At 38.6% G+C, this 21,257-nt stretch overlaps 1 protein-coding gene across 13 annotated transcripts in view; it reads right to left on the bottom strand.

Annotated features, from left to right (window-relative positions):
- Mbnl1 (muscleblind like splicing regulator 1) overlaps window positions 1-21,257 on the bottom strand; it is a 168,454-nt gene that overhangs the window by 8,990 nt on the left and 138,207 nt on the right. For 8 of the 13 annotated variants that reach the window (XM_041659374.1, XM_041659385.1, XM_041659384.1 and 5 more), the window contains 4 exons: window positions 15,382-15,582; window positions 8,417-8,674; window positions 7,235-7,288; window positions 6,194-6,347 (listed from right to left, as the gene is read on the bottom strand). In XM_041659374.1, coding sequence (XP_041515308.1) covers window positions 6,194-6,347; window positions 7,235-7,288; window positions 8,417-8,674; window positions 15,382-15,582 — 667 coding nt within the window. Of the gene's footprint in view, window positions 1-5,843; window positions 5,897-6,193; window positions 6,348-7,234; window positions 7,289-8,416; window positions 8,675-15,381; window positions 15,583-21,257 lie in introns of those variants that run through there. The other 5 variants (XM_041659383.1, XM_041659381.1, XM_041659378.1 and 2 more) reach the window with 3 other exon arrangements.

Below are 21,257 nucleotides of genomic sequence, written 5' to 3' on the forward strand. Positions count from 1 at the left end.
AATAGTGTTCATTATTAAAATGCTAAATACCCCAATGCACAAAACTGACTGGACAATGTCATGAAGCGGAAACTAATTTAAACTCGTGGGCTTTGCTTCTCTGTTCACTGTAGCAGCAGCAACCATACAGACACAACGAGGATGTGACCACCCAGACAGAAACTTTATTCAGAGGGATAGCAAGCAATAAAAAAACAGTATGCAAAAAGGGAAAACTCTTCACTTCTTTAGTGTAGAATTCAAAGGAAGAAAAAGCATTGTGGGGGAGCATAATTTTTTGGAATCTCAAACCAGTTTCCCTGTAGGCAAAAGAGAGGGACTTCCACTGCTTGCTTAGACTTTGAAGGCTTCTTAGAGTCGCCAAAGTTTACAAATCTCACAGGCAAGAATTTGCTAATTAGACTTCAGTGAAAAACCTGAGTGCAAGATAATGAGGATGCCCACGTCACCTGCAGGGCCTTAAGCCCTGATGTCCGCAGAGGTGTGACTGGAAGAACTGAATATAATGCCACATTCATAGTTCCTGCTCCCTCCTGACATACAAATATTGAAGCTCTATCTATTTTTATCAAGTATAGGCTACAGTCGCATATGGAGAACTACTGTTCTTTCTACAAAACTATTTTCGACTCCTTAAGGTTTAAAATCTAAAATGGTTTTACATTTCTATCTCAATCTCTGAATCTTGGCACATCCTGTTTAACAACGAGTAGCATCTGGGATGAACATTTGTTAGAAAAATATCTGCCAACTGAGTCTTGTCAGAAATGGTTTTACACAACAAACTGCCATTGAGAAACATAACTGAAAAGAGGATTACTCAACTTGCTTTGCTGTTACATCCACAATACATCCGTGACCACAATTAGACCAGGGCCACTGACGCCTGGCTAAAGCAAGTAAGGGATCTAGGGAAGCAACTAATAGTCTCTAGGGAGGCATTATTTAAGACATTTGAATAGCTTTGTATTTTGCTACTACTACTGTATAAAGACTTGTGAAGGGCAACAAGAACAACAAAACAGACCAATAACAAAGAATATATTTAAAGACAACAGAGCAAGCAAGACTAATACTGGGTCAAGATTTTGTGAAGATACTACCCTCTAGGCAGGAGGATAGGGAAAGAAAATGGACAAGGGTAAACGAAGGAGTATGTAGGCTACTTGAGGGATGTGAAAACTAGTTTAAAATATTATCCACGTTACAGGTTTTAAATTTAGTATTATGCTACAGTTTGCCTACAGTAGTTCATGCGTAATTGAGCCTGCACGCACTGGAAGTGAGGTGACCTCACACACCTCTCTAAAGCATTTAGCTTTTTAATAATTGAATTTTTCTTTGGGTTATCATCCTCATTATCAATGTAACCAATGCACACAGCTTCAAGAGGGATTCATAGCAAATAAACACAAGGCAGCGATGAAGATACTAGCTGGGGTGCAGAAACTCACAAGTATGAAGACAGTGCTGTAGGACCCTCTTACCATAACCAAAAACCATTTTTGAAATGACCATAGTAAACATCTTTACTTCCAATTGGTTGATTTACTCATAGCGATGCACAAAGAGGCAATTTAAATTTTCCCTCAGTTTTCAGCATAAGGCAGAATTTAAGAATTTGTCAATTCCCAATTTTCCCTACAAAGACATTTGCGCAGCAGAATGGTGTGGTTCTGAGAAATGTGTCACTGTAATCACATTATTTTTTAAGTTAAAATGTGGATATAAAGGTCGGGATGACAATTTGTAAGTGAAATACAGGTATAGTCACAAAGGCATCAAGGAGAAAGAAATAAAAAGAAGAGAGACAATGTTAAAACTGGAGATCTGATTGGAATTTCTATATTTACTTATTTAAGTTTATAGTAAGGAGTACAAAGGTAATTTGTGGTATTCTAAAATTTAAAAATATTATTTATTAAAAACTTGCAGTCAATTAAATTGTCAAATTTGATATTCAAGTATGTAATAGCTTCCTTATTTTTCATTATTTATAAATCTTTTTAGCATAAATAAAACTATAAATATATATACTTAAATTGATTATAATAAAAGTGGCAGACTAGAGATTTTTGTGGCATCTATTCTATAAAAATGGTCTCATCTTCCTGCATTCCTGGACCAAACATCTACACCACCATCTAAGAGAGTTTCCTGGCCATTTCTTTATATCAGGTATAAGCTCAATATGAGCCAACAAAAAAAATTATGTTAATGAGTTTAGCTCTTTTAAAAGCTGTTCACTAATATTGCTTGAAACATACTAGGGAGAAAAAAGTGATAGGTGCTTCCGTGGAAGACAAAAACATAATGGAAAACTCAAGAGGGAGGACACAGAAATCTTTGGAGCCATGAATTGTTAGCCCATGGCACATTCTTTCCTTGGTGTTGACATACTCTTAAGGCAGGTCTACTGAACTCAGGAGCTCAGTCAAGGATTCTTATTGTCTAGGTGGCATAGGACCCCTGGAGAAGACGTCTACCCAAGGTCCTCTAATTAGGTAATGCTTACAGTGAGAGGCAGGGACTGAATGGGAACAGAACACTTGAGAATCTGGGCTGTAGAGGGTAGGGGACAGAGGGAGGAAGCTGCCAAGGGAGGGCCTCAAAGTTCTCTCGGGATCCAGTAAAAATTAAAACAGCCCTAGATTTACATTCTAGGCTAAAAACTAAAATCAAAAATAATGAAAATATTATTTCTAACATATCAAAGGGTTGAAATTCATTTTGTTATATAAATGGCCCCTTACATTATTCCTGGTCTGTGTCATTATTCTGCTTAGTTTTGAAGAGTAAAGGTAAAATAAAAAATTTTAATGTGTCGTTAAAATTGAAACAAATAAACAATACTGAACTTAATTTAATATTTATATATACTAGGTAGAGGGTGTGAAACAGATGTGAAGTTCAGTGATTGGTGAAGCTGGTTCTGTTTCCTAAAATTCTTTTTAAGGTAACTATATAGCTAACACACAGCTATTGAGAAATTCCCCTGAGAGCCATGTAATATGGTGATAAATTGCTGGACTTCACTAGGTCTCATATTACTCACTGGTAACATAGAAAATTCAAGTCAGACTTGGGTCTGAGAAAAAAAGAGAAAATAGGTCTGTATTGTTTGGCAAGCACAGCAAGGAGTCATTACTCAACCAATGGTGGCTGTTTGGGACGAAACATGGAAAATAAATAGGAGGGCTGTGGGGCTGAAAGGCTGGAAAGCATGTGCCCTAACTATTTCTGGATACTACATTTCCCCCTGCAGTCAGGAGTTTGGAATCTCTAGTGTAAATACTAGCATACCGCACGGCATATAATCAACATGTGTTGACTGATTAGAAGGTAAGATGGATGCAGAGAAAGGGAGGTCGGAGAGCTAAAGAGAGAATGATACCTGGATAGACAGACACATGGGTGGATATAATCGTGAACGGTAGATTAGGTGGATGGATGCTATGTAAGTTCAGGTCTGTTCTTAAATATGTGCGTATTTGTCCTTGCTAGCTGACTAGCATGACACTAATCCCTGATCCTTTGTCAACAAACTAGTTCCTATGTATGTAGTCGATGGTTCTATGGACTTAGCAAACTGTGCTTCCCTGCAATTTGAATGAAACAGACTCACACCTATCTACAGTTACTAAGAAGCAACCAAACCACAGGGCTCTAAAAAACCCAGCTGTGAAAATGATAGTGTATCTTCTTAATTATTATGCCGTGATTAGGAGACTGCTTCGCTTATATGTAATTCTATTTTATACGTATAACCTAGACTTTGGGAAATAAGACTATTTTCTCCAAGATAGTACACATGTGACTGTATATGAATCTATGGTAAGAACAACTTTCTTTAGTTCTAGCAAGATTTCAGAAAGTAAAATTGCCAGTATTTTTCATTTTGTGTGTAAATACACAAATGTCCCCAAATTTGAATAAAGCCGCTGTCCATAGCAATCTGTGCTGTATTTGTCTATGCAGCTTTGTCTGGTCAGCCCTACGAAGCAGAGAACCAACCAACCCCATTCACAAACACAACATGATGGACATGGGCCATCAGGAGGCCTTGATACCACCTACCAGGCAATCTAAACAGTAACTAGTCCCCTTAGGCTGGGTCTGGACTCCCAGAGTTTTCCAGACTCCACAGTTCCTACTTGTTTTGGTCCCTGTGTGGCTTTTGGGGTATAGGTTTATTTTCCCCGTAAAAATTCTTTATTTTCTACCTTTCTGACTAAGGGGTTTGGCAGAAATAGAGATATCATAGGGTCATTTTTCATGTACATGCTGATATATATGTAAAATAATGGAAGTATTTTTATTTTTAAGTCAGGATGGTAACATTTATCTCTAGTTATATGGCTAACGAATAACTCAACCTGGCTTTTTGCCCTTCAGATCAGGTTGCAAATATATATTCTTTTATATGCCTGCTATCATAGTTTCACATAATGGTATAATGGTAAATATAATATCAAGATATCAGAATATCTCTGATATAAAAATTCATATAAAATGCAAGTATATCTTTAAAATTTCAACCTATTTCAAGCATATTTTAAATTACTAATATGTCTTTCAAAAGTAGTGGGCAACTGATTCTGAGGCATGGATCCAATTACTGCCCCTAACACGAGCCTGCAGTTTAGTTTAGTTTATAAACAGACCCCAAAGCTGGTAAAGGGTCAAACTGTCAGAGTCTCACTGCGCTCCACACACAACTGCTGGCCACGGTGATTTAGAGGAGGAGGAAATGTTTGAATATTAGTAAGAAATTAAAAAAAAAAAAAACGGATAAGATGTACTATTTCAAGTTCTCTTACATAACACATGGAAGAAGATAATTTATTTCATTTTTAAATTTCAAATAGGGAAACTATGATTTTAAGGGTAACATTTTATTCAATAGAAAAAATGACAGAAATATAATTTTAATTTGTTTAAGTATTCTAATAATCCCTTCAAACCTGGCTTAGGGTTATATAAAACTGAGCGACTGTTCATTGAAAACAGTAAAAATCTAGAAGCACAGAAACTTAACCAAAAAGCAAGACAATGAGTCACTGGAAGTCTCCAAACAATGCTATATAAGGAACTGAGAGATACTGTGTGCTTTAGTGTAAAAACTTCCCTAAGATCAATGAATATGTTATAGATGAAGGTCATTTAATTTTTATCCTAATCTGGCTGGACAAACTCCCACTTGAAGAATGCTATCTCAAGAGTACAGCCACCATTTTACCCTGGAGCATTTTAATAAAACAGTTCACTGGCTTATTTATTTATTTACTGTCACCAGAGCCATGATGTACATACCTAGATATCAATTTACTAATTTTGTAATAAACTATTTTATCAAAAGTAGCATATATATATTCAAAGTGTTCTCGAAATAAAACCATGTATAGGAAAAAGAGATTACTGATACTCTTGGTTAATTAATTTTAAAATATGAGGTGTATAAAAAGTGAAGCAATGTACAAAATAAAAGAATTAAGCATGTTGAAATAGTAAATTTCTAACAAACTTAGTGAGTTATTAGTGTTTTTAACCCTTAAATCTCTATGAATGAGAGTATGTGGGTGTGAGCAACCTGAAAGGGAGCTGAAACCAGAGAGGCATGACTAAGCACTAAAGAGGAAGACCATGGGATGACTAAGCAGTAAATACAAACACCAAGGGAAGTTGGACTTTAATTTCAGCATTGGAACAAGAGTAATTTTAGAAATGCATAATTAATACGAAGAGCACATCTTAAGAGCTCTAGGATGAATACATTTTAACTGCCTCGGTCCATTTTGCAAACTAATGGTTGAAAATGTCAAAATTGAGTCATTTCATAAAACTGTGGTGTCTTGAAGGCAAAGGGGTCTTACAGCAAGAGAGCATCATAACACAGCTTGACAAACATACAACAGTGTTGAGGAAAGAGAAAAAAAGAGAACATTTCAATTCCAAATATCATAAACACCCACAAATATATAAACATCTCTGTCTCAGTAAGCTCAAGTTTCAGTTTCAAAGGAAAGCCATTTATGAAAGCTGAGTGTTTCCCCAGCTGGCTACCTTACCTTACCGTATGACACCCTCTCTACGACTTAACGGCTAACCTGGGCTGCAGGGATTAACCTGCTCTAACAGGAGAACCCTGAGCAGGTCATCAGAAACGCATTCCGTGGCCAATCCAAGCCCTTACCTGGTGGGAGGAAGGCGGTATGCTGCTGTAACTGCATGTTGGCTAGGGCCTGTTGGTATTGGAAAATACCAGTGTTAAAGACTGCGGTGGCACCGTTGGTTTTTTCAAGAGCAGGCCTCTTTGGCAATGGGGGAAGTACAGCTTGAGGAATTCCCTGTTTAGTGAATGAGTATAAAAACAAATACCAGTAAAAAGAGAAAAAGAAAAAAAAAAAGAAAAATCAGTTGTAGGCTAAAACTGTTAGGGAGCACGAGCAAGCAAGCAGCAGAGCATTTAACTACCCAGGGAAAAATCCAGTCGACAAAACCAATTAAGGAAATTAAGCAAGATAAAAGCTTTAAAGGAAGCATTATTTCGTCCACAACGAAAGCCCACTAGTAACGAGAGCAGATGTTATCATGAGGAAGGTGTTTTATGTCCCATAATGCTTCAGGCTTTCCGTGAGAAGCCGTTGTTGATTTGGGGAAGAAGGAAAGGGGCAGTGCGAGCTCCATGAGGGCCGAGGAGTGGAAGCACTGTGAGGAGGTCACCATACAGCGACTGGCGGGGACACGACCTCCAGCCAGCTCTGCCCACCCCAGTCCTCTGACACATGCACACGTCCCAGAGCATGCAAACTCTCCTCCAATACTGCACTCTACAGGTTAGAATGTAAGAATTCTACCACTAAAGCCATGCTAACCACACAGGTACAGAAATAAATAAATATACAGTGAAAACCACACTTTACTGTCCTCCGAGTATTTCATTAGAACGCTTTACAATGTAGTTAAACTGAATGTGGGCTGCTGGGATTCCAGTCTTTCACTGTACCATAGCCGTCTATGGACACATTTTAAGTCTTTCTGCTCATTTTTCAAGAAACCACACTCAGTTTTTCATTGCACTTTACCATTTTAAACAGGAAAAGGATTATATATATATATATTTTTTAATTGGTTAAAAACAAAAACAAAACAAAACAAAAAAAACTAAGAAACAAAAAACCTTGTATCTACAATAAAGCTACATGCCAAGCTAAAAGGTGAAAGGTCATAGTACCAGGTCAAAGGTTGCCTCGAGGGGTCGCTTCAGTGATTTGACAGCCGACTGAGTCTTAATTAGCAGGCAGCGAGCACATGATGGCAATGGGCCAGTGGGGTTCAAGCGCATTAACATAAACAGCAAGCAGAGGTGCATCATGGGGGCAGCAGTGCATTTTGGGTAGGTGAGAAAAAACAAATAAAAAAACAAATCATCGGAATGCCATATACAACGAATAACAAGACTAAGCATGCACAATAGAGGCACTATTGAGTTGTTATTGGAGGATAATTCCTCTTTGTAGTTAATTACAAACAATACTCTAAAGAAAAAAAAGGGAGTGAAAGAAAGAGAAAAGGAGAGAGTCTGCTTTCTGTATTTTTGCTCAAGTATCCATAAACAAACACAGAAAAGACCTCTCTCATTTTATGGTGTAGTGACAATGATTTTTATGACTATTTTAAAAAGCTATATATTTTATATGTAAGAAAGGATAGCATTAAAACAGCTAAGCCAAGAAATGGACCCCTTAAACTCCGCTACTAGGTCATACTGAAGTTTATCTTAAGAAAAAGCATTTAGTATCTATTCTAAATGACCTGATTTTTAACTCCTTGAGTAGCGCAGTTTCTTTTTCCTTCATGTATAATGGCTTAGTCAAGACCTGGCTCTTGAACAATCGTGTTTATGCCACAGTAGGCCTTCACACTATCTAGATGGCAGGCTATGCAAAATGTTGCAGCTAATTTAAAAACAATTTTGTCAAAGTGATTCTCCTAAATAGTTCCAGATTATGTTATTAAAAGCAAGATAAAGGTAAAGAAGAGCTCTGATGTGCAAAAGAACACACCCAAGGAGAACAACGGCTGGTCGATGATGTACAGAGACTGGAGATGGCAGGGTTGTTATGTCAAAGAGGAGACATGTGGCTCTTTATGAAGCAGGAATGTCAGAAACCCTACAGCAAGAATAAGACAGATCCTTAGGGGTTAGGCCAAGAGGAGGAACAATCTGAACCATCTGAGGAGTTACCCTCACTTCTGTGAAGGGCAGCTTCTTTATGTATTGTGTGGGATACCTGAACAAACATATCTTCAGCAAAACATAACAAAGAGGTTAATAGATGAAGAGCTTGTAGTAGACAAACTGTTCAATATCGTTCCGACTTCAGACGAGGAGGGCACTGCTCTCTCTACTCACCATGGCAGCGGCAGTGGCTGCAGCCTGTGCTGCTGCAGCCTGGTTGACCTGGTATTGGGCAGCCTTGATCTTGGCTTGCAGGTGTGCAGGAGGGTGAAAGTATTTGCACTTTTCCCGAGAGCATCTCCCTTTGATGTAATCCATGCAGACGGTGACTGTGTTGTCATTGGTGTCAATCATGGTGCTGTCAGCAGGGTGAGCAAACCGACAATCATTTTCTCCTCGGTTGCAGTTACCTCTCTGGTACTCTCGACACACCTATGAGGTCATGAAACGAATGGGATTCCGTCAACGTGAGCAAGCAGGTCCTTTCTGAAGACGATTTTTCAACGACCCACTCTGGGGGCCAAGGGGGTACATGGAGGGGGGAAGGTAAACTGGAGCAATGCCGCAGCGTGATTCGGCAGTGCTTAGTATGCAAATACGGAATCTTTCTGGCGAAATGTCCTTGAGAAAGGAAACACGTTCATGATGAATGGAAAGCATGAGCGATCTATTCCAGCACAGTGTTGCTGTACTTATTCATTACCAAGGGGAAAATGTGGACTTTAGAGTGAAGAAAGCCAGCCGACACCACTTTCACCAGGTGAGCACATGAATATTAAGAACGAATGAGACACAGGAGCACCATTGTATTAATGTGACTTCCCTACTCCCCTCCCCAAAAAGCCCTATCACACATGGTGTTTGTATCGTTGCTGATTGGTAAATACTAGACACACTGAATGGGAAGTATTTTGCAAAAATAACATTCTTTTAAAGTGTCAAGGTTGTTAAAATAAGAAAGATTAAGAAGATGTGGTAGACTGGACATCATGGAGCCAGAGCAAGGATGCTGGAAGGACAGTTGCTTATGTCTGATACAGCCAATGAGAGCTACCCCACCTGACAACTTGAGCTTGATCCCTGGAACCCACAGGGTAGAAGGAGAGAACTGACCCCTAAAAACTGCCCTTTGATCTTCATATACATTGTGTGGCATGCAAGTGAGTAGACATATATATATATATATATATATATATATATATAAATAAAAGCAATAAAAATTTAAATTAAATCAGATTCAGGTATACAGGTCACTTGATTCACAGTAAACCAAAGTTAAATTATGAGATTTATAAGTGGTACTGGAGTTGTTTAAAATGTTAAAATATTTAGTTTAGTGAATGTCAGGCAGCAAGAATTTGGGTAAACAGACATTAGCTCTGAGTGAAAACACAAAGCACTCTAACTGGACGGCATTTCTATCAAGTGTTTCCAGAAGTCACTTCTGAGCACTGAAAATGCATTCAGCATCAGTATGAGCAGAGGGAGGAAGATTCACTTGTGTTACTGCCTACTTGGTTTATGACTGTTAACTTCAGTGTGGGGATCCTGGGGAAGAGGTAAAATACACTATTTCTTATTTGCTTGCTCTTTGAGTCTCATTGAAGTTTCCAAGTCTCCCTTTGGGAGTTTGATCTTTTGACCAGCAGAGGGCCATCTAAAACACCCAACGGCTTGACTTCATTGTGTGCCCTAGCTTCAAACCTCGGTATTTTTTTTTTTTTTTAAAACAATGCACACTTCAAAGACAGTTTTCCTACTTCCAGCATGTCCCCTCCCCCAACTGGGCGAATGCAGACACTGAACACTCTGTTTCACAGTTAAACAGGACTGAGATGCTGGGACTTTAAAGGGACTCATAAAAACGACTGCATTTAAACCAGTCCCTATTATGTTCAGATCCTATTAGGATGGAAAGCAGCTCATACTAAGAACCTGGGTTTGGCTGAATATTAAGAAGCATGCTGGAAATGACTACCGGGAAACTCGCAGCTAGGAAAAGACGTGTGTTCTACAGCACAGCAATGGGCTAGCACCACTCACCTTCTTACTTTATTCGATTTTTTAAGCATATTGAGTAACTAAGGGTACAGATGATTTAGGAAGCTTCGAAAGGCTGTTTTAGTACTATATTCACCTTCTTGAACAGAACCAAGGAAACTCAAGTGTAGCCACGAGTTTACAATTTAGAAAGCAAATGTGGCCAAGCTGTGTTTCAGGGCACTCCCCTTCTCTAGGGGACTACAAGAGGAAGTGGTGGGGCCTTCAGAGCACAGGTTCCTGGAGCCTGTTAAAAACTACAAGCTTATCACTGAAGCCAGCAAAAGAGATACTCTGAAAAAAAAATTACAATGTAATGAGTGAGCCTACCCGTAGAATACATATTATGTTTTATGTTTATAACGCCATGTTATGAAGAACAAAGGTCACTTTTGTGCTTAAGCAATTCATCCAAGAGGAAGCTTAGATGGGCCCATATGCGCTCTCTCCAGCCAGTTCTCAACCATTTCCTCTTTCCCAAGTCTGCCTAGGTGAGAACTGAAGGCAAAGACCTGACACTATGTTTCACATTTGCCACACTGGCAGGAAGGTCAGTGCCATTGGTGCATGTATGCTTTCTATAGGTTAAAGACTGCTTGACTATAATTTCACACTTCATTTTTTTTTTGTGGAATGCAAGCAGGGAGAGTTGTACAAATGCTTGATCAGAGAAAAAAGAAGCAGAGTTTTACAGTAAATTTTAAAGTTTTGAAAATGAAAGGTTTTTTTTTTTTTTTTTTTTTTTTTTGCTGCATTTTGGACTTACACATGTTTTTCCAGTGTTTTGTTCTGACCTGGATGGGGACGGACGTGGAAGAGCACACAAACTGCTGCCCTCACGTTAGTTTGCTGTTCAGGGGAACCGTGAAGGAGAAACCTTCTGAGAGTTGGGCTGCCGAGAGCCGGTGGGGAAGGTTTGGCGGACAGACAAACTCTTGAATGCTGGGCACTGCACGGGAACAACTTTCCAACACATTTCCTCCTCACAGTCACCACCAGGAAAATGGGGTCTAGCGATGACTGCTCAATATGGGTTTGCTTTGTTCCTTTCTCTGAAAATTGGAGAAAACCTCTGACTAGGTTTACCAACCTCATTAAAACAAAACGTTGAGATGTAGTTTATCTTGGTAAACTAAAGTTGACAAAATTTGCAACAGATTTAATCTCACATTCCAAAACAGGATGGGAACTTATAAAATTTAACAGCAAATTAGCAGCAGAGAAGACAAAATTAAATAAAAAAATATCCGAGCAATATTCTGACTCCATTTTCCTTCTGTGTAATTTCCTGTTTGCACACATTTTAATATGAGGATGATCACAGTTTAGCGACAACTTGGTACCTTTTTCAGAAAACATAGCCATAACAGCGTCAACATTTTCATCTTCCTATGTGAGGTCCAAATCATCATTTCTGATTGCACATCAGATATTAAATAGTGCACAGACTATGGATGACTCTTAAGTGGATATGTAGATTATTTCCATCATTTTCATATTACAAACAATTTTGCAAAAGAAATACAACAATAGGCATTTTGGCTAATTTCCTAATTTTCTAACATGAATATGTAGAAACAAAATTTGTTGGTAAAAAAATTTGGGGTATTGATAAATGTTTCTCAAACCTAAATTAAAATAATGAGATATACTAAGCCATACACAAAATAGGATTCACTCAAAATTGAACACAGCGTTTCTTACTCTGTGTACATCAAAGCAGAGCTGATACCGGAGGCCAGGTTGGTCTACACAGTGTAACAGGAAATGGATAACGCAGGAAAAGCAGCACTTCAACTGCAATACTCACCAAAACCATTCTAAATCCCATTTCTAACAAAACTTCTGTAGGATAATTACAAACCTTAAATAGTCAACAGGAAAAAATAGCCAGAAAAAATATCCAAAGAAATGTCTTAATAAGTCTTTGAACTATGCAGCCCCCGAGGTGTGTTTGGTTACTACTGTGTGGTAGGAACTGCTTTCCTGTCACTGTGTCTAAAGTCCTTCAGTATACCGAGAGCAATGCTCACTGCAACTTAGCAGTCTGTATAAAACTATGAACACTAGAAATACATCTTCAGTTCAGAGTCACGAATAATAACACTTGAAGGGGTGCAAAGTTGAGAGTTATAAAACAAATATTCTGAAGGCTAGTCAGTTGTCTGATGAGTGAAAAAAAAATTCCTGAAACCCACTACCAGACTAGCAAGTCTACATGAACGAGACTGCCAGATTTAAACTACCACCCCCAGTGATCCTAGTTTCTGTTAAGTTGGTAAATAAACTGCACCATGTCTAATAGCACAACCAAGACAACACGTTTTCTAATTGGAATGGTCAAAACCTAAACGTGTCCCCCCAAAAAGGTCAACAAATATTTAAACTTTTCCTCAAAGTTGTTATATCTAATCAGCTATCATGAATACAATCTCTGTGAGGGAATGTGTTTTTCTGTGTCTAGTTAAATTCATAGCAGGTTGGCGAGTTGACTTCTAAGGGTAGAAGTTACATGAGCATTACTAGTCTTACGAGGGTCCTTTCTTGGTAACAGACAACAGCAAGTAAAGGCTTCACAGGTATCCAAAACAGAACTTTAACTTGAAGGACACCTGGTATAGTTCTCAACTGGATATGGTAGCATAAATGAATCTGTGGATCCATTTTGCAGAATGAAAGCTTACTATGATTCTTTAGACTAATCAATGATTTCCATTATTATCAATGCTTTGTAATGAAGCACACATATGACCTTAAGTCTTAGTTAGCCATTTCTAATACCTGTACACACTGTAATAATTTCTCTAAATACTTTTTAAGCATTAAAATGATGCTGGGAATTACAGAAAGAATCCAAAGACCACAAAGCAGAATTTTAGGAGCATATTTTTAGTGACTAACAAACTGGCCTCACTTTAAGAGAAAACCACAACTTGAGTGTATAGTACAGAACATATAATCTTTGTAAAAATATCCAGCAAAGAATGGATGAGTATATTGATACAAATGCTACGTATCTGTGATGTGTACATAACACACACACACACACACACACACATACTTAAAAATAAATGTTTTAACACCTCTTTTGGTTGCTGTTGAAAGACAAAGAATGTTTTAAATGTGCTGTGACATTAAAGATAAAATAAACCAGTGCAAATCTCATTTTACATATAAGCAACATGAAGTCAATGTGACAAACCAAGCTTAAGTAGTTAACTACCCTACAAGCAGTGGTTACCGGGTTTCTATTTTCTACCTTCAGACCTCTGCATCCAATCTGGTCAACACTAGTACTTCTAAGTAATTTGAAATCTCTTTATTGTGTGTCGATTAGAGACAAGGAGGAAAAGATGTAGCAAGAAGAACTAAGCCAAGATCCTAACTGTTTTAGACCAATTTTAACTCAGAAGAAATAAAAATCCAAAATATTTTATTGTAGAACACGACTTTAAGCTCTAAGTAATCACTGGTGTCAACTGTGATTGAAAAGAGTTGTGGGCACTCCTTCCATGTCTTTCTCCCTCCAGTGCTCCAGCTCTGGAGGTGCTGGGGGTTGGGGGAGCCCTGAATCACTGCAGAGCAGAGGCACATGCATGTCTCCCACTGCAGGCCCTGTGACTGTGACAATGACTCAGATGCTGGCAACAGAAGGGACGGCATGCTCACTGCTATCAGGAACGCCCGTATGCAGAAGGAGAGATTGTTCTAGCAGTAGCAAAGGCAAATGACAAAACACAGCAGCTCTTCATAAGGAAGAAAACTAAATCACAAAATACAACTACAAAAAAACTACCTAAAATTTTAAGGGAAAAAAATAGAGTTTGAAAACGTAGCTGAGTTTTTTTAAGACCATTTTTCAGTGTTTTGAATATTATTACATATTAATCATTAATAGACTGACATTTCTCTCAGATGATTTGAGTCTCATTAGTCAATAACAATCATGCATTAAGAATTTTCGGTTTGCTTTACAAAGACCAGGGGAATAAAGCTGATGCAAATGCTGTTGTATTGCACTTGCAGACAGCATTAAGAAGAAAACTGCTGCACTTGTGTAACGAGAAGCCAAACAGCAGAGTGTATCCCTATGGCAAGGACAGGCTACATGGCATCTCTTTCCTACCCCGACTTACCTCCCTAGGAAACAGTGGTAATAACAGTGTCTTTCCATCAGATTGTTCTAAGGCTAGAAGGAGTGATGTCTGTGTCAGGGGGGACATCCTGACAAAAATGCTGTGATCTGATACTCTTTCTAATACATCCCAAAAGCTTTAACGAATAAGTAAGATATTAACACTTACTATACTTCTGCTAACTTCACTAGTTATTAGACTCAACTGCCTTCACGTACGCCTGACTTTGTTGCTTTCTCCTTAATTAGTCCACGCAGGACTTTTCAGCCCAGAGTCCCCTCTATGCAGACAGGCAGGGAAGGCTGTTGGATGCAGATCTGTGCCTTACTCAGAGGCCATTTTCCTGCAGTCTACCAAGCCTGTTAATTCATGACATGCTGGAACTCTGCGTGCTAATTTCAAATTTGGATGTATAACTTCAATTTCCTCTTCGGTCAGCAACAGCAAAGCCTGGGCATCTGTTCACGTTCCACCTATGACAGCCAAGTGACGTTTTCCTAAAAGGCTCTCGTAAGGGCACGTTCCACAAAACGGCCTTACTGTCTCAACGGATGTATTCCAGAGCTTATGGGAACATCTGCAGTGAGTTTTAGGATGTCTCATGTACGGTAGCCAACGCCTTCCGTGTCTGTGAGCTCCTGAGGGCATCAATCATTTCTAATTTTTGATTGCTACAATGCCACAGCAATAAACATTCAAGAAGCAACTGTGATATATTTCAAAGAAACTGATGGCATAAGGAAGTAACAGGCACCCCAAGCCCAGTTCCAGTCTTCACCTAGTAGCCTAAACACAGAAGAGTAGCTTTTATAAAATTCCATTACTCAAAACAGCAGAACTCCGGTTTAACTAAATGCTACAAATACTGAAGGAAAATCATTGCTTTCAGCGTTTAAAGTCATTTCTGGCCATACTACTTAAGAACTGTCATGGAAACTATGCAGATGCAATTCTTGGTCTTACCTCGAGTCTATCTGTCCGCATTAATTTCTGTGCAGCAGCTGCAGCGGCAGCCGGCACTGGAACTCCAGGATTCCCCGTGACCAACATTGGTGCAGTAGGCAAGATTTCTGCTGGAACCAGGCTTGGGGAAACAGGCCCCAGGTAGGGATTAAAGGCTGCTGATGCATTGGTGGCTAAGCTTGGTGCAACTGAAAACATTGGCTGAAAAGTAAAATAGAAAGCGAAATTTAATTGTAGGCCTTGCTTCCAAGTTGATACCCTACTTTATACAACTACCATTTATTTTTCATATGTCACTCATTCTTCCTTCCTTCACTTCCATTTAATTCTGTTCTGAATTTAGTCTAAGAGGTTTTAGAAAAGAGAAATTCGCTAGGTCACGTTTTTCCTAAAATCTAGCAGATGAACTTGCAGAGGGTTTCAGAAGATTTGCATCTAAAATTGGGGTTTTGTCCTGAATACATCAGTGCAGACACTTGCTTGTCGTCACCCATCCTCCACCTTTGTCCTAACTCATTCCTAGAAACTTTTCTGAAATATACATTTTGTAACTACAGATACACTCGAAAGGTCTGCTCACAAGTGTTAACAGGATACAAGGGCCCTATCGTCTGGAGCAGGCACAGGAGTCCTGGAGCATCACTGAGTCCCCTGGCCAGTGCACAGTTAGCACATCTTGTGGGTTGTGAGGGGCAAAGATTACACTGTCTTTTGGGTGAAGAGGAGATAGCATTTGGCCTGGTGACTTGATGTGGGTTTCTCAGAAGCAATGGTCAAGATTCTATGAGCCCATCACATCCTTGGGAGGCATTCGGCAATGGACTAAGCCTCACTAGAAAGAGAAAAGTCTAGCATGTGAAGACTGAAATAGAACACTTCCCAGGAAAAGCCACAGAATTATTCAAGAATTACACCTGGCAGCATAGGATGGGCTGTCAGTAGACAGGATTTATGACGGAAATACTTCGACAGATGAAGACTTATGTTACTTTTTGATATGCAAATCAGAATGTCAAAGAATAGATCTAATCTTCAATAGTCTGCTGAAATCTATTTTAAGAGTTTGTCTGGGGTAACAAGACACAATTTACAGTTTTACTGATTATAGGTTTTCAATAAATTTAAGTTTTAAAATTTAGTGCTTTGTGTAAAAATTATTCTCTCTATATGTTTGTGTGTGTGTGTAGTATGTATGTATATCTCTAAGGTTTTCTTTCGCTTTCCCTCTCATGGAAAAATGGTACCTGTACTTAAAGGTAATTTTTAACAGTTCTGATAGTAAGAAATAGATCTACTGAACAGTTTTATACTATGACAATATTATATTAAAGTGCTGCCAATTCCTCTCTCTGATAAGAAGTTATAAGATGCTAGAGTATAGGAAAGACTCCAGAAAGCTTTGCAATAAAACTTTATGCAACAAAGAATATACAAATTATTAGTATAACATGAAGTCAAACAAATTACAAAATAAAATGTCATTTCCATAATATTGCTATGACATCGTGCATGCAGAGGAATAAAACAGTTTAGACCCTTCTACACAAAAAGTGGTTCTCATTCTGGGTGATTCTACCTCCCTCAGACATGTGGCAATATCTGCATACCTTTGTCACACTGGGGTGGTGCTACTGTATTTAATAGAGAAAAGCCAGGTATGCTAAAAGTGTAAATGACATTCTTTCATAAAAATAAGTGTTAGATCCCAAAAGTCTTCTGCAGCAGGGTTGAGCATGCATTCTACATGATAGCTGTGCACCGCACACACATTTGTACTAGGAAGACTATGAACAATAGAATATTTAATGTGTACTTTGATTCACTAGAAAGAATTTATTTATAGCGTAGCTCACAGTGATATTTTCAAGCTAAAATACCTAGGCGTCTAAGCATGTGATTCTGAATACCAAGCTTAGCTACTTTGACAGGTGCATGGCTCTTGAAAGATGAAGTCGCCTAAAATAAGACCTTCACCTCCACCCTCCAACCTATCCCTGTCCAAAGCAGGTACCCTCAGGCTATAAGAAACTGTTCATGTGTTACACTATCAAAAACCATCATTCATATCTAAAACTGGGCCCAGGGGCTTCTGTCTTTCAGCAGTTCCGTGAACAGCAGCTGACTGCAGGATGCCTCTTTGTATCCTGGAGGCCAGGTCAGCACCATGAAAGGGGCAGTCCTGCATGGTGATCACACATTATATTTCAACATCTGTCCAGGAATATACTAATCAAATCTGTACTCTGTTCCACACAATTAGATGTAATACATGCAAAGCCATTCAGACCAGTGCTGTAACTAGATAAAAGAATTATTAGAAATTTAGCAGAGATCTAAAAGACTGGGAGCTAGTTAACATTTTTCCTCTCTGCATTCCATTTCTGTGAATTAAAATGGGTTCCCAGAAAGCCCATTTAGTACCTATTTCAGAAAGTTACTGAAATGTTTATGTCATTGTACACTATAATAATTACTTTAAGGCAACGGCTGAATTCATAAAGTCATTCGGATGAAGAAATATATTCTGACTTGACAAAACAACAACAGTAGGCCAATAAAACTCAGGCTCGATAAATCTCATCAAATAAAATACAGTGAAAACCAATATATGGATGAAACGTAGCTGTTACAAACCATGAGCACCTTGTGTTTGGGGCTTGTTACTGTTCGCCACTAACCCTCAGGAAATTGCACTTGTGACCATGGCCACTCCTGCATTCCCAGAGCTGTCCTGCAGAGGGCTCAGAGGATCTCAAAGATGGTAACTGATACACTGATATTTGAAGTAGCCCTTATGTTCTCTCCAGTACTAACTGGATAATGTCTAACTGTGTAACTGGTGTAACTGATACTGAGTACATCCCTGTAACAATGACTAATAGATATAATTGTTCCAAGGACGCATAAAGGACGTTGGTTTATGGTTGCCTTTTCCCAGGGCATTTTCCAGTGAGACAAATAAATTGCACATTTACTAATTGCAGGGCTGTTTATATATCACTTGTTTTGTTTTAAATGAGACATTTTGCTTACATTAAGGTAATCAGGCTTCATTATAACTGAATACATTATTCAATTTCATATTATGATCCTAGTTAACTACATAAACATGATTATTACTAGCAATTCCCTATCTGTGGCTTGCATGCTTTACTTATATTTTCCTAATATAAGGCTTTTCTTCCTTTAAACTTTCTTTGGGGAGGGTTGGGAGAGTAGGGAGATATCTTTTAGCTCCCTTCTAAGTCCCCAAAACACAGAACAATGCCTGGCCTACAAGAGGCATTCCATGAATGAATGAATTGCCATTTTGCTGGGGGACATCATTATGTCTGTTTTCTAAATAAAATGCTCGCAAATGCTGTGTGTTCATCATTTGTAAAGGAATGAATGGAAAGTCAGGGAGTGAACACATCTGAGTCTAATTTCAATCTGGTTTGAAATCTGGTTCTCACATAATGACCAAGTGTGAATTACTATTATCTGGAAGTCTTCGAATCTGTGATTTCCTCAGCCATTCCTCCTTGTCTGAATGCCAAGGAAAGGTACCTAGGAAGCAGGGTTTTTTTTTTTTTTTTTGAAAGCCTCTATGCGATTTTATTCCCAGGCACTTAAAGAAACAGGTTTCATTTCTGATTGGACATGGGGTTTCTAAGGACACAAGTTCCTTTGTGGTTCTCTTTTGCTGAGGATGGGTCTCAGGCAATACTGACTACTCCCAGCCCACCTGTCTAACTCCTAGATATGCTTCAGGAGCCAGAATTCTACCTCTTTAAGTATCCCCAGTGAGTCCACAACTCTGTCTCATAGAACTCCCTCTCACTTGATTGTAGCTCTGACCCCTAAAAGCCACCTGTGTTTCTGCTGTTCCTATCAAGCTGCAGATTCCCAAAAAAAAGTGGTGCCTGTTTTGTACCTGTCATTCTGTATCCAACCAGCAACTGGCAATGCACCCACCTCTGTGACTATTGTATAACACAACCATTACAGATTTGCTAATTGCTTTTCTTTGCCAGAGAAAGTACCAAACACATGATATATTTTCTAGCATAGATATCAAGATGCTAAGAGATATAATTATATATTACTTTCCACTTCAGAGTTTAGCTGTTCTCTTATGACTATTTAAAATCTTAACTTTTCTGTTTTGTAATTTTTATATTAAATGCTACATCTTAAGTATTATAATTACTATTCTGTACCACTGCAAACAACACAGGGTTTTTCATTTTAAAACACTGCAATGATATTTGTTTTTATACAATGAAAGGGTCATATATAATAATGTAAAATTTATTATTCTGAGATTATAGAACAGAAATTTTACACGTTATATTTTTCTAGAACGTATGCATGTGTACCTGTGCATGCTCGATAGAATGCATGCATGTGTACCTGTGTATGCTTAGTAGAATGTGTGTGTGTGTGTGTACCTGTATATGCTTCAGTCAAACTTGCAATCAGTGAAAATCAAAGCTCTCTTAAAATAGTTTCAGGAAAGCCTTAATATGGGCAACTGCTTTTAGGGAAGCACCATTTTGTAGCCAGAGACAGAGCTAGTCTTGGTGGGCAATTGATTTGAATGTAGACAGTGGTCAAAGCTAACAAGAATTATCCATAAATTCACATTCAAGTCTTTGTCTAAAAAAGTAGCATGTGACTTGAGTAAAACAAAGGCTGTTGTGGTCTCTGCTCCCTGGCTGGCTTGTGAATGGGAGGAGGAAGAGGGATGCTTGCTTTATCTGCTTCGCTGTATCCTTTGATCCAGTTTTACTGAAACAAACATTTGAATAGTGCAGTCTAGCCTGAGACTCTTTCAGTAAAAAGGTTCCAAATGCATAAAGGTCTGTTCTCAGAGTTCAGGTCCTGATCTCAGGCTGCTTGAGAATCCACAGACTAATTGGTACACAGCTGGACTGATGAATATATCAATGTAACTGATGAAGAAGAGACACAATAGGATGAACTGGCCTTATCTCCTGTCATGACGGTGGGTAAAGACAGAAAAGCAAGAAAACACTGGCGATTTCGAGGTGCTCCTTGCAGGAGGACAAATGATGTCTTCAAAGCATTCTGCATCCTACTGCTAAGCAACACTAGGAACATGGAAGGGTGGCAAAGTCAAGGGGACAAGAGAAACAACGGCACTGGAGACGTGAGCTGAATTTGAAAACTCTGAATTGGTCACATACATGTCAGAGTCACTGAATGCCTGGGGATCTCGACACAGGCCACGCGTCTCAAGGTGCTGGTAGACCTCAGGAACAGCTGCTTCCTGAAACTGTGCAGTAACTGCTAACCCAGGTCGCAAGTAAAGCGGGTGAGGGAACATTAATGGAACTCCTGAGCTCATGTCCAATTCTCAGCACCCACTGATTACAAAGATCTCTCTGCAGTTCAGAGAAGCTTGGAGCTGATCCTGGAGCCTAAGACATATACTAGGTGCTGCTTCCACGTTGTCATCCGGAAGAGGCAGTTCAGGGTCAGCTAGACTGTATGCCAATTTCTCATTACATCCCAACCTCCAGCCATGATGTAGCACTTATGAAGGAACATGGAAAGTTTTTCCTTTTTGCTTTTTTTTTTTCTTTTGGAAACTAAGTGCTATAATCTCATTTATCTTCAAAGATCATATATTATAAAAGAATTAAAATGATTTATAAAAGAATTAAAATGAATTTATAATGATTCTAATAAATTAAAATAATTTAATTTAATAAAATAAAATAATTTATTAGAAAATTTAACGCCAAGTAGAGTTAAGGCCCCAAAGACTACAATTCATTGTGTAAACTTTCAAGGAATTAGGCATACAAAAAAACTATACTTCTTATAATCAACCCTATTTTTTACTAGTCGTGTAAAATGGGAAGGAT

This window comes from Microtus oregoni, unplaced genomic scaffold, assembly GCF_018167655.1.
Source record: "Microtus oregoni isolate MIOR12 unplaced genomic scaffold, Mior012 000010F_ref0000083, whole genome shotgun sequence".
In the NCBI taxonomy this organism is placed as follows: Eukaryota; Metazoa; Chordata; class Mammalia; order Rodentia; family Cricetidae; genus Microtus; species Microtus oregoni.